At 35.1% G+C, this 13,463-nt stretch overlaps 1 protein-coding gene across 2 annotated transcripts in view; it reads right to left on the bottom strand.

The window, feature by feature from the left end:
* Positions 1-13,463, bottom strand: part of LOC145673783 (adenylate cyclase type 2-like) — a 1,485,668-nt gene that overhangs the window by 978,888 nt on the left and 493,317 nt on the right. For both annotated transcript variants that reach the window (XM_081743538.1, XM_081743539.1), the window contains exon 6: positions 238-359. In XM_081743538.1, the coding sequence (XP_081599664.1) occupies positions 238-359 (122 nt within the window). The remainder of the gene's footprint in view (positions 1-237; positions 360-13,463) is intronic.

The raw sequence follows: 13,463 nt of genomic DNA, 5'->3' as shown, positions 1-13,463 counted from the left end.
ACTGTAGTCTACAAATGTCTCTGAGGTTGATATCTATTTATGGAGTATAACCTGACTAAATGAAGCTTAAGCTAAGTGTGGTCTTCCTTTCACTCTCATTCCAAGCAACGTGTAACTACCCGTGCTGAAAATAATTAATAATCATAGGGAAGCAGTTAGTTAGAGAAAAATAAGTGCAGAAACCCTAGATGAAATATTATTTTAGCAACTATTCTTAACATTACTAAAGCAACTTGCCTGAATGGCTTTTTCCTTGGAGGCCTTCCACCTTTAACTTTTAAATCCTGGAAAATTTTCCGAATTCCTGCCTTGACTTGTGTCGCTATATGTTCTGGCAATATGCTAAGCATAAGTTTCTCCTGGAAAAATAATGTGCAGATTTATTAGAGGTTCCCAGGAAAGTAGTACAGAAAATACATCAGGCACTTTGCAAATGTACACACTGTATAAACCGATTCGTTAAGTAATTTACTTGAAGGTCGTGCATTTGCTTCACATACATGCAATTTAACATGGCTCAGGAAAATCATGATGCACAACCTTAAGGAATGAACAAGCTTTGACTTCAATGTTATCAACTGCATGGAAATCTTACTGTTTCCAATGAGATTCCTCGAATGATAAATACAAGAGAACTTGAGGAAGGAATGGGCAAGAAAGAGAGATAATGAACACTCATCACACTCCTACAGAGAAATGCTCCTAGAAATGTAGAATGTTCAACTTTAAGAGCGTAACTAATAAACACAGACGTTATTTAAGAGTCTTCATCCCGGCTAAATTAAAATACCGCTAATTTTACAGCAATTATGTGATATCTTCAAATAGATAAAAAGATAATCGACATGTGGAACAAGAGCGCCCTAGACAATATTATTTTACATGAGAAACCGTTATCACGACTTACTTATCTGCTTTCAATTTCGAGCCATTTTGAAAATCGGCATTTATTTTCGCGTTTCTTAACAGCTGAAAACGGAAAGCCACTAGGTGACTTGTGATAACGGTACCTCACGCAAAATAATATTGTCTAGGGCGCTCTTGTTCCATATTTCAATTGTTTCTTTACTATATTTGTGTATGTGTGTGTGTGTAATAGTAGTAGTAGTATTGTTGGACCTACTATCAGGGAAGAATATTTTTTGAGTAATCGAGTAACCCAAACTGTAGACTCTGTGAAACAATTTTGACTTGGATGCTATTTTTTCTTTTATGTTTCGGGTTAACAGCTTTTGTTCCAGTACGCTTCAGATTTCCCGTAATGCTTTGGTAACCATATTTAGATTATTTACTATTATATGGGCATCAACTGTAAAGCAGGAGTATGACATACGCATTGACGGTCCTTCCATGTATTAGTATTTTGTTGATTCGTTCAACCGTAATAAGCCCACTACAATATTTCAACATAAATGTTAAAATTGTATAAGCGCCTCGAGAAAGATAATGATAAGCGCTAGTTCCGGTGAAATGGAGTTGTTAAGCACAATGTGTTGATATCGGACTACAGAACAGTATGTAGGTAATTTAACTTCCGAAAAGTACCTCTAGATGGCAAGGAAGGCTTATTTAGTACATCATTGCATTGCATTGTTTGGGAATATTTAACTTTCTTTCCCAGTTCACTGGAAATTTGAAAAACTTCGTTTACCATTATTTTCCCTCGAGCCTCTGATATGTAAACCAAACCTCAAGAAATATTACGCGTACATTGTAGTCAATGATTTTTTTTTTTTTTTTTTTTACAATTTTTATATTTCTCCTTCCGCCTTTGGCTAAAGCTGAGTGATTAGTAAGTGAAGATGGTAGAAAGCAATCCTTGCAATATTTTTTTTTGAAATATTAAAAAAATAATAAAGTTATAAGCAAAAACCATAAATATTCCTAAAAATAATAAAATTACCTAGGTATAAGCAACAAAAAATAAGCTCGATTGAGTGAATCCTGGCGATCGTGTTTTCTAGGGATTCTTCTAGTAGTGAAATGAAGTTAAGAATTTCCACTAATATAGATGATTAAGAGATTGAAGGAGGGAGAGAAGGAAATAACGTGTTGAGTCTATTGCTCTAAACCTTGTGTCTAGAATGTCTATCAAGCATATATTAGCTTCTGTTATCAATGTTTCGTACGCAGAAAAGAAAGGACAGAAAAGTTCTTCTCTTGCGAGGTGCTACGACTAGAAAATCTGAACGTACCGTGAAAAACACGACGCTCATCCAACGAATAAACGGCGGCCGAATGAGTGTAGTAGATTAGAAACTCGCATAACAACTTGACACTGGATCGAATAATATTCTCTGTTTTATTTTTCTTTTTGTTTGCATCTCTTAGACTATAGGTAACTTGAAATAATTTTATGTTAATAAGAACTGAAACGATAAAATAAAAAAATAGCTTTGGTTATTTTTTTCTTTAGTCTACGTATCTATGCAGAAGCACAGTACTATGAGTAATAACCTTTACGTGCTTGTACCTCCCGCAACTTCATCGCTACTTTGAACTTAGATAACCAGTAGTCAGTCAGAAGCACAGACATAACTCGCTATACAAGATCATTTGCAATCTTACTACCAAAAGTGATATAGTATCAATGGCATAGTAAAGGTTGTAATTTTCAAACCAGCATATGGCAAATTACGTAGTTAAATTTTTAGCATGTTTAAAGAAAAATGTTATTTTCGGAAAGCACAATAAACAAGAACTGTTATCACAACCACAGATTTGATTACAGGGATAAACGTGATTTATTAACTATTTTAATACACAAAATTTCATAGGTTTAGGTGCGTTAAACACCAACATTTTAAAAGGATAGCATCATTATGAACCAGAACTATAATATTCTAAAATAAACAGTAGAGTAAAATACTGGTACTAAAACTACAACAAAATGTCCTAAGCAAGTTATTTTTTTCTAATGTGATCACACATTGATAATATTTCATTAATATTCTTGGGTTATCGATTACAAAATTCTGGTGCATAATATGTTTTAAATATATTTTTAAAGGTTATGCCTATTTGCAACACGCCTAAGAGAATTAAAACTAAAAACCCCATTTGACTCTTTAAAGCGAAGTGGCTGTAGTGTATCCTAGCGTGCCCGACTTCTGGAAGAAGGCAATGCATTTTGGTCCAGCATTAAGGCGTGAACACCACGTCGGCGAAAAAGCTGGTAAATGAACGCAACCAAACTAATCACCGCAACTAAGAATACAATGTTACTAAGGTATCGAAGATACATTATTAATATTGTATGTGTGCGACTGAGATATGTAATTGACATGCGTCACTTTCAAAGGTGAAAAGGATGGAAACTACAATACCAAATTTGTGAGTAGTCTCACACTAAAGCGATACACTTTATACATTGTTCAACCAAGCACTAGACTCTGTAATGAAGTATTTCTGTAGCCTACAATGCAAAGAAGTCGTTATCCGCACCTTGTACTGGCCGGACATCAGGGAAGTTTTTCACTGTTAAGAAGTAATCGCGATACCAAGAGAGGTGGTTGGTTGGATTAGAGTTTAGCATCTCTTTCAAGAGCAAAGTTATGTAAGATCAAGATCTACAGCTTAATGTGGAATCCAAACTACATTAGTTCCCCCAGGAAGCGAACCCAGGTCTCCCGCGGCAGGACAAGATATTGTAATTAGTGAGAGAGACCTCAGGAAATTACGATTGATGAGGAAAGATGTCATACTTTAGATCATTGACAGTCTGGCCGTCCCGATTGAACTCCGGATGCGTATGGTCTTGTGTTTGTGCGTCGCATGTGCGCTTTTGGGTTCGTGGTTTCCAGGTTTTCGGTTTTCGGGTTTTTGGGTGTACCTCATTGCGTCATGGACAATAAGTGAAGCTGAGTGTCTCAGAAATAGTGAACTTAGATGTTGCTTCAGTAAACTTTGGCGGAAATGACGGTCCTAGCCTGGGAGTGCGGCGAAAGGACACAACGGACCAGGACCTACACTAAGTGATCTGAGGGGGTCCTGGACCTCAAGTCAGCACATACAGAACTGCGATATGGCATGGACACGAAACTGAGAACACTCACAGAATACTTCATGAATAACCATTAAAATTTAGGTCATATAAGAGTTATTGGTGAAAAGAAATGTTAGTATAAATTTTTGGTACGTTAGTGTAAATGTGTTCCGTGACCACAGGAGAGAACCAATCATACAGTGAGAAACCGTAGTGATCTGTTTTGTTGTGAAAAGTGAAGAGGAGTGCAGTTTGATAAACAATCATACAGCATACAGGAGAAGAACAGTTGTCATTCGCTGAAAACCGAAGAAAGAAGATGAAGCAACACCTTATTAAATAAAACTCAACTAAATAATATAACAATTTAAATAATTAATAAATAAATATAAAATTAATTAAGCAATATTATTAAACACTCATGTGGAATAACAAGAAGTGGAAAAAAGGGCAAATTGTAGCCTAACTAATAAATGTATGATAATAAATAATATAGTAAAGCATTAAATAAGAATGCGGAAACCATAATTACAATTAAACAAATAAAAATTTGATACTAAAGATCATTCAACGAACCTTCTGATCCTGATGTAAACATTGCAGAATGGTATTACTCCGCCAGTCATCGGATGATTGGCTGTCGGTCAGCGCTTCGTTCGAGAAGCAAGTGCTTGTACCACGCAGTTTACAAAACAATACCACCACGAGAAATATTGTGATCTTGCAGACGAAACGATTAATTTCAAACATGGCTATTTTGCATTATAAAAGCAAGAAATAATTACTACATATTGAAGTTAGAATTTCTATTTGTTTCCCTACTCGCGATTAAAATAATAATAATGCTATTTAATGATTTGATTGTGGTTTTAAAGGTAAACAAAAGCGAAAAATAAAAACATGTTAACATACCTATTGCGAATCTGACATGGGTTGAATCCCTTCCATATCCGTGTCCTCGTTCTCACTGCTACTGGTGTCAGCAACATTTATAACCAAACGGTCAACAACTGAGTCACAGATCCCATCCAATTCTAAGAATTTTTCCTCCTCGCCTACGACGTGTTTAATACACTCTTGCCACTTATCAGCTGTTACCTGCTCCAAACCCTTTTGAACCAAGCTCTTAACTTCCTTGATTTTTAACATGGCATTGTTACTTCTAACATAACCCTTGACCTGACTCCACACCAACTCAATCGGGTTAAAGAAACAATGGTAGGGAGGGAGTCTTAAAACAGTGTGGCCAGCGTTTTCTACTATACTGTCAATAATATATTTATCATATTTTGATTTTACATTTGCTGCTTTTATTACCTGAATTAGCTCGTCTTTTATCATGTCTTTTGTGTATGGTATGTCTTTATTTCCCATCCATTCAATAATATCGTTTTTGACCCACGATCTGTTTGGAATGCACCCTGACTTTACACTGTGATATGGCGCATTGTCCATGACAATCACACTGTTAGGTTCGAGTTTCGGCAAGATGTTTCGAAACCAATTGCTAAACACAACACCTGTCATCTCATCATGATAATCTCCCGTTTTATTGGATTCAAAAAGCAAGACCTCTCCCTCCAAAAAACCGTCTTCACTTCCAATATGTAGGAGAACCAGGCGCTTCCTCTTTCCTGTAGGATTTTTCAAGCCGGTGCTCAAACCTGAAAGAAACTCTTGATTTCTATCTTTTAAACTTGAGTCAACCCACACTTTTGTTGTTGTATGACCTTCATTGACCCAAGTCTCATCAAGGTAATATATTTTTTTTTACCTTGTTGCCTGTAGGAACGAATTTACCTTAGTATTCCCTCCGCCAGTGTATTATATCTTCACGATCAATGATTATTTGTTTTCGATTTCTGCGGACAAATTCGAACCCGATTTCACACAATAGAGTATAAAAAGTCGTTCTTTTGAAATTAGGTAAATCTGTATCGCTGTTTACAGCGGACAACACTTTATTGATTGTCGGTGGTTCATTTCTCACATACAATTGATGAACTTTTTAACGAATAGCAGTTCTTACAAATTCATCACACCGAACTTCCAATATTGGTTTCTCACGTCTATGTTTCTTTCCGGGAGTTGACAGCATTCCTTTTTTAATCTTTCACTGCGAGCACCATTAACACTAAACACAGACACACCAGTAAATTCTGCAGTTAATTTCACTATGTCTTTTATGGCTAGCGTTGGATGTTTTTCACACAGCTTATGGAAAACATTGAGGACAATACGTTTTTCACCACTACGCAACGGTTTACCCTGTCGATGTTTTACATAGTCCCCGCACGCGGCCATATTGCAAACAGTAATTCGCGCGAAGGTGGAGCAAACCCACTTTCTGCGCATGCGTATTCTCTTTTATTGCATTAATTCAATTTAATTCTTAGATATATTGTTACTTCTATTATTTAATTATAAGGACATTGCATTTCTAGAAGGAAATTGCTTTATAAGAAACAAAAACATTTAAAAAAGAGATTACTTGATGATGGACTATTTTCTTCTACCACATGGATGTTGATAGGCTCTGTAACCAATGAAATAAAGCCATCACTACGTGTATTTGTTTACATGAGGTACTGAACGTTCCTTGAATGAACTTTAGGTAATTAAAAAACATAATAATTAAGACTACAATCTTTAAAAAAATCTTAATAATTAAAAAAAGAAATCAATTATTAGAAATTAATTGGTTAAGAACTATAGGAAAATAATATATAAATATAAACAAATAACAAAATAGAAGAGCAGATTAAATAGATAACATAGATAAATAAGTAGATATGAATTAATAACAATATAATGTATTATTTAAGTATTTTAAACCGTATTTCATATTATTATAGTTGTTGGATTAGGAATTGAAATACTAAGTATTATAGTTCAGGTTAGGTGCAAATAGAGTTAAGCTGAATAGCACTTCGCAAGAAAATTGTTGTTAATTTGTTCATAATTTATTCTTGTTTGTTTGTTTGTTTTCTGTTTGTTTTGTTCTTATGATGTGGTTCCTTTGTTCTTGCCTTTTTCCCTTTTCTTTTTCATTTCTTTTTCTTTTAAACATGGATATCCAATAAAGATAAGAAAACAAATAAACGGCAATGATGATAACCCGTTCCGGACAAAAGTTTCAGATGCCGGATCTCAAAGACGGGTCTCAGCCAAAAGAGAAGTCTCACCGTCCTTTTACTGCGTACATTAAAATGCCAATGGAGGCGTGCATGAAAGAAATCATTAGAAGATCATGTTCGTTGAACTTCACAGCTGAATCCTTGCAGACAGATTTGCATCGCATTTTACGGATTTCCATATTGTAACGATCCGCAACGATGGTTTCACTTCGATGGAAAATACATGATGTTACCATAGATCAGAATAGTAGCAAGAAAAACTTTTCGGATGGAGACATGTTTTCAGAAACAATCACGGGTGTTGATGACAATCCTACAACTGTTTACCTTTGTGAAAGCAGATCCATTTTTAACCAGAAGTGACAATGCAATAGAGGAAAATTTCCCGGTTATTCCACACATTTTGAAAATTGCTAGAGAATGGTGGTTCAATAGTTCTGGAATTGAAACTCAACAATTTCAAATGATGAAATAAAAACTAGATTAGGTAAAAGTAAAGGCGAGGAGAAAAAGGATTTGACTTATAGAATAGGAAATGGGCATTGGCTTTAATTATCCTTGACCTGACGATGCTGAAGTTCCCCTAACTGATTATATTATTCTCAAAATTTACTGTATGACTTGTTTTCGCAAATACAACAGAACCAATAGTGAACTCGTTGATTGGATTTGACATCGCGTCAAATCTGTCAGTGGTGACTATTATATGTTTACAGCTCAACTCATGATATCTAAATAGTGGTTTAGGTCTAGTTACATGGGCTGCATCTCTGGTAATGAAGCTGGCGGGTTGCCTGGGAGCGATTCTAGCCTCCAAAAGTAGTTGCTGTGGCGATGCACTTCTCTTGCTGTTCACGTTCATAGTCTACACAGAGAAGTCTTTCCCAACGGAATTGATAGAAGAGGACAATGAAGTTTTCGGCCATACAACCCGGAATGATCGCGCAGTCCAAAGGAATGTGGTTTGATGTTTAAAGAAGTACTAGTCTATCTTTTACTTTTTCTTTACAAAGTAAAGTGAACGAAATTATTTTCAAATAAAGGGCGGTAAGAAACTATTTGAACGAACCTCGGGAGCAGATTTCCAACACCGAAACAAGCAAGAAAGTCCTCTGGAACTTTGGTCAGTGAGGGATAGTTTCGGCGACATAAGGTGCCGAAAACGTGGGAAAATGAACTTGAGGGGGATGTAATTCAAAAACAATGCAACGTGGAGAATGCGGTTCAGAACATGACTTTCGAAGTCATACCTACTCGATTGAAAAATATATGTTTCAAACCTCCGCAAGATGTTTGCGGAGGATTCCTCAAAGGAACGTAGGGCTTCCCTATAAACTGGCAAGTAATATGACAAGGTGGCTCGTAGAGTGAAGATGTGTCTGCAGCTATCTCCGGAGTGCGACCAAGCGTAATATGGGAGACGCAATAAGTGTGTTGAGGGACAGATTAGACCTATATATCGGGTTAGTGAAAAACAGTTCTGATGTGCAGTGTGAAAGGGGTACCAAACGTCAAAATGCATATTTTATATACGGTTTGGTTCTAGTTGCATGCTTATAATTGGCTGTGTGGAAAGCAATCCAGGGCTGCCTCACAAATCTGAATTGGCAGATATCAAGGAAACTCTTAAGAACATCTGCAGTTCCAACGAGCAAATTGTCGTAGCAATAAAACAAACTAAAAACCAGTGTGTCTGAACTAACAATTAGGTTCAACAACTTTGTATTACAGTTAGAAAACATGTCTAGTGAAGTGAGTGATTTATGAAAATATGCGAAATATTTAGAAGACAAAATCGATTATCTTGAAAACCATTCACGAAGACAAAATTTAGTGCTATATGGTACAGAAGAAAGTGCAAAGAAAACTTGGGAGGAAACTGAAACCAAAGTGAGAACAGTGATACAGGACAGACTCCGTATTGAACTACAAGACGAAGACCTACAGCAAACGCATAGAGTGGGAGAGAAAACACCAGGAAAGAACCGCCCTATTGTGTGCAAGTTTACCAGTGATAAAAAGAAGGAACTTGTGTTAAAGAATAGGAGCAAATTTCGAGGGACTAAAATATACGTCGACCAAGAATATTCAAATAAGGCGCGTGACGAGCGCAAGCAACTTCAATTTTACCAAGATGAGGTTAAAAGGAAAGGACGCTTCGCGTATATGCAATTTCGGTTTTTATTCATAGATGGGAAGAGCTTCACCCTGTGAGACTTGAAAGAAAAACACCAGCAGCAAACAACAATGACTGCATTCCAAAGTGATAGTGTGCTGACTCTTCAGCCCGGGGCTAAAGAAATCCAGCAGCTGAGTCTTGACGGCGTTACAGGGAACAGAAAGAAGAGTTTATGATCCCCCTATTCCTATTCGTCCAACAACAAAACTGTTGTGCCAAACCCAGTTATTGAAAAATGTGTCTCAAGGACTCTCCATCTGTAAGATAATATATAACAATATGCATGTGCCAGAAGGTTTAAAAAAGAAGGCAATGACACGTTAACACAAATAGGTAGAACTAACTTGCAAATATATTTCCAGAATTGTCGTAGCTTCCGATGCAAAAGTGAAATTTTCATATTAATGTTTTATCCTCGAACTACGATATTATTATAGCTGTTGAAAGTTGGTTATGTGAGAGTTACTATAATTCTGAATATTTTGATAACAGATACACGGTATTTCGTCATGACAGGAACTTGAAACTATTTGGGACATCAAAAGGAGTGTGTGTGATAATAGCAATACATTCAGACTTCAACGTTTAGTTTGTTAATTCATATGATGCAGGATTTGACTGTGTTCTAATCAAACTTACAAACAAATCATTAGTTGTTTATATTTGTGCTTTGTATATAGGGCTAAAATCAAAAATAATCACTTACAAAACCTTCTATTAATTCACTGAAAGTAATTGCCCAGTGGGTAGTTCTATTCTTTGTTTTGGGGACTTCAACCTACCGGAAATTAACAATTCTATGTTTGACTTCACTCATTCCTCAACTAAGTGTAAAAGCCTCCTCAATTTCATGTTCCACTATAACTTAACTATGTATAATAATGTACAAAATACCCATAACCGTACACTAGACCTATTACTCTCATATGCATCCGAAATTGAAGTAAACCGTGAAAATTCACCACTGGTACCTATAGACAATCACCATCCCCTCTTAATCATCTCGTTTTCAGTTACGCGTTTTCCGAAACAAAAAGTAAACAATGGATCATCTGGATGTAATTTCAGGAAAGCCGATTATCATAAATTGTATTTAGAACTTTTAAAAGTTAATTGGAGTTCCCCTTCATATTTAAATGACGTAAATAAAGCTGTGAAAGCTTTTTATCAATTAATTGATGACGTATTTAAAAATGTATTCCAACTAAAAAGAATCACAGTAAAAAATCTTTCCTCTCAGGTTTAACTCAGATATAACTCGAAAAATCACACAAAGGTCATATTATCACAAAAAGTGGAAGAACACAATAGACAATAATACATATTACCCTGATTAATTCTATAATTTAAGGTGCGAGGTAAGGTCAAAAATTGTGAAATCATAGAAAAAATTTGTAGTTAACCAAGAATTGCATAGCAGAAGATCCAACAAACTTCTGGAATTTTATCAAAAATAAAACAAGGCAATTGACTAATGGTCCTCTTATGTATAAAGGTAAAAGTATATAATGTAAAAGGGATATTGCGGAGGCTTGTACACATTATTTTAAGTCTGTCTACAATGATGAACCTGTGAGCTATAACACTGATGCTCTAATGTCACACGAATCTAGAAGTAAATCACTCGATATTTTCCAAATCATTGAAATAACAATATCTGAAGTACAAAATGCTATTAAAATGTTGCAATCTAAGACAGCATGTGGCCCCGATGGCAACCCACCCAACGTAATAAAGGGAACAAATGATATCATAAAACATCCAATACATATTCTTTTAAACATATCGGTAAAATATAATGTTTCTCCAGACCCGTGGAAAGAAAACTTGATATGTCCTATTCCAAAACCTAGCAATGCTAAAAATATAGAAAGCTTTAGACCAATTGCAATTCTATTTCCATTTGCAAAAATGTATGACTATATTATACACAATCGCTTACTTAATTGTGTTAGATCCAGCATCTCTGTATACCAACACGGATTTCTGAAGAATAGATCTACTTCAACTAATTTGGCGATTACAACAAACTTTATAGCTTCAGAACTAGACAAAGGAGAGCAGGTGGATGTAATCTATACAGACTTTCAGAAAGCGTTCGAATTTAACCACGACATTTTACTTCAAAACTAGCTCTTGTGAGTCTTTCTAAGCATGCATTAGTAATTTTCACATCATACTTACGTCATCGTAAACAATCTGTAGATTACAAAGGGGATATCTCCAACAATTTTAATGCTACATCGGGAGTACCGCAAGAATCAAGTCTTTGACATTTATTATTTCTCATCACCATCAATGACATAACTCAGCACATCAAGAAATCCCATACTTTACTCTTTGCAGATGACTTAAAATCATATGTTTAAATTAAATCACTTGAAGATTATAAAAACTTCCAGGAAGACTTGGAAAATTTAAAAAACTGGCGCCACGTGAATAAATTTAGTCTAAACATAACTAAATATAAAGCTATTACATTTACTAGAAAACGAAAATAGATAAATTATTATTATTATACTATTGACGGTGTAAACCTTTGTAGGCAGGAAACTGTTAAAGACCTCGGTGTTACCTTCGACCCAAAACTGACTTTCGCAAATCACATCGAAACTCTAGCAAACAATTCTTATAAGTCTTGGATTTGTTTGTCATGTAAGTAGAGACTTCCGTAGCCACATGTCAATTTTGAACCTATATTATTCGTATATCAGCCCCAAGTGGAATACGCTTCTGATATTTTGACTCCTCATAATGGTAAATATATCCAAATGATTGAAAGAGTACAGTGAAAGTTTTTGATATTACTAATGTATAAAAGAACTGGACGGTGCCTGCATACATATCATACCCAGAACTAACAAAACAATTTCAATATACTGACATTAGAGCAACGTAAGTTTTTTAATGATTTAGTTTTTTTAAATAAAATAATAAATAATAAAATTGTTTGCATTGAACTAAGTTCTAATATATTTATGCATGTTCCGACGTCTAGAAAGAGGTTGAGCAATAGTAGTAGCATGTACTGTAAGAAAGCACGTACTAACATTCTATATAAATCACCTTTATGGAAAATGAGCTCTTACTACAATAATATTGAAGAAAAGTGTGAAATGATAGACGTATTCAATATGTCTGAAAAGTATTTAGGAAAACAGTTTGTAGTATGATGAGCTGAGTTAATTAATGAAACAATAAAAATTTATGTATGTTTTTCCTCTGTAAAGATAATGATATTTAACCATATATGTAAACAAACACTGTAAATGGGCAGAATACCTGTTGTGTTGTTACAATAAATAAATAAATAAATAATCCCTACGTTCCTTTAGGAAATCCCTCGCACACATCTTGCAGAGGTTTGAAACATACATATTTCAATCGAGTAGGTATGACTTCAAGTGTCATGTTCTAAACCGCACTCTCTACGTTGCGTTTTTTTTTTTTAATTACAGCCCTCTGAAATTCATTTTCCCACGCTTTCGGCACCTTATATCGCCGAAACTATTCCTCACTGACCAAACTTCCAGAGGACTTTCTTGCTTGTTTCGGTGTTGGGAATCAGCTCTCGAAGTTCGTTCAAATAGTTTCTTACCACCCTGTACTTGTCCGACAATGTAAAGAAGGGATAAACAGTTTCTAAAGTTAATAAATTGAATGATATTTAGCAATGAGAGCAATGATACGAGCTTAACAAATTCGATAGTGTGTGTAAGATGTAGTAACTTTGCATTAACTTCATAGTACTTTATATTAATCAACAATGCAGTGTCTTCTCCTAACAGTTCTTCCGAACTGTTTTTCTGAATATGTATGGAGTTTGAATTGCGCCAAAGTGAATCGATACGGATTATTTTGATCTCTAAAATAGTTAATTTCCTACACTTTCCGGATTTTTTACATGAAGCATATTTGTATCATTCTATCAAGTCTTAGTGACATATTACTGTTTTGTTTCTGACAACCTTCCTGTAAACGTATCTTCACAAGTATTCGAGGAAGGTTTATTCTGTTGATTGCAATGAAGTTGTTTGCAGGTTATTATAGAATCTCCTGACTTTGATCCTAATACTTTCGGTTTCACAAATAGAAAACTTATCATTGGACTAGCAGCACTTACTGTTATTTTCATTTCTCGTTCAAGACAATCATTCACATA

Source organism: Thermobia domestica, chromosome 17, assembly GCF_964235325.1.
Source record: "Thermobia domestica chromosome 17, izTheDome1.hap1.1, whole genome shotgun sequence".
Classification (NCBI taxonomy): Eukaryota; Metazoa; Arthropoda; class Insecta; order Zygentoma; family Lepismatidae; genus Thermobia; species Thermobia domestica.
This window is presented reverse-complemented; position numbering and strand designations above follow the sequence as displayed.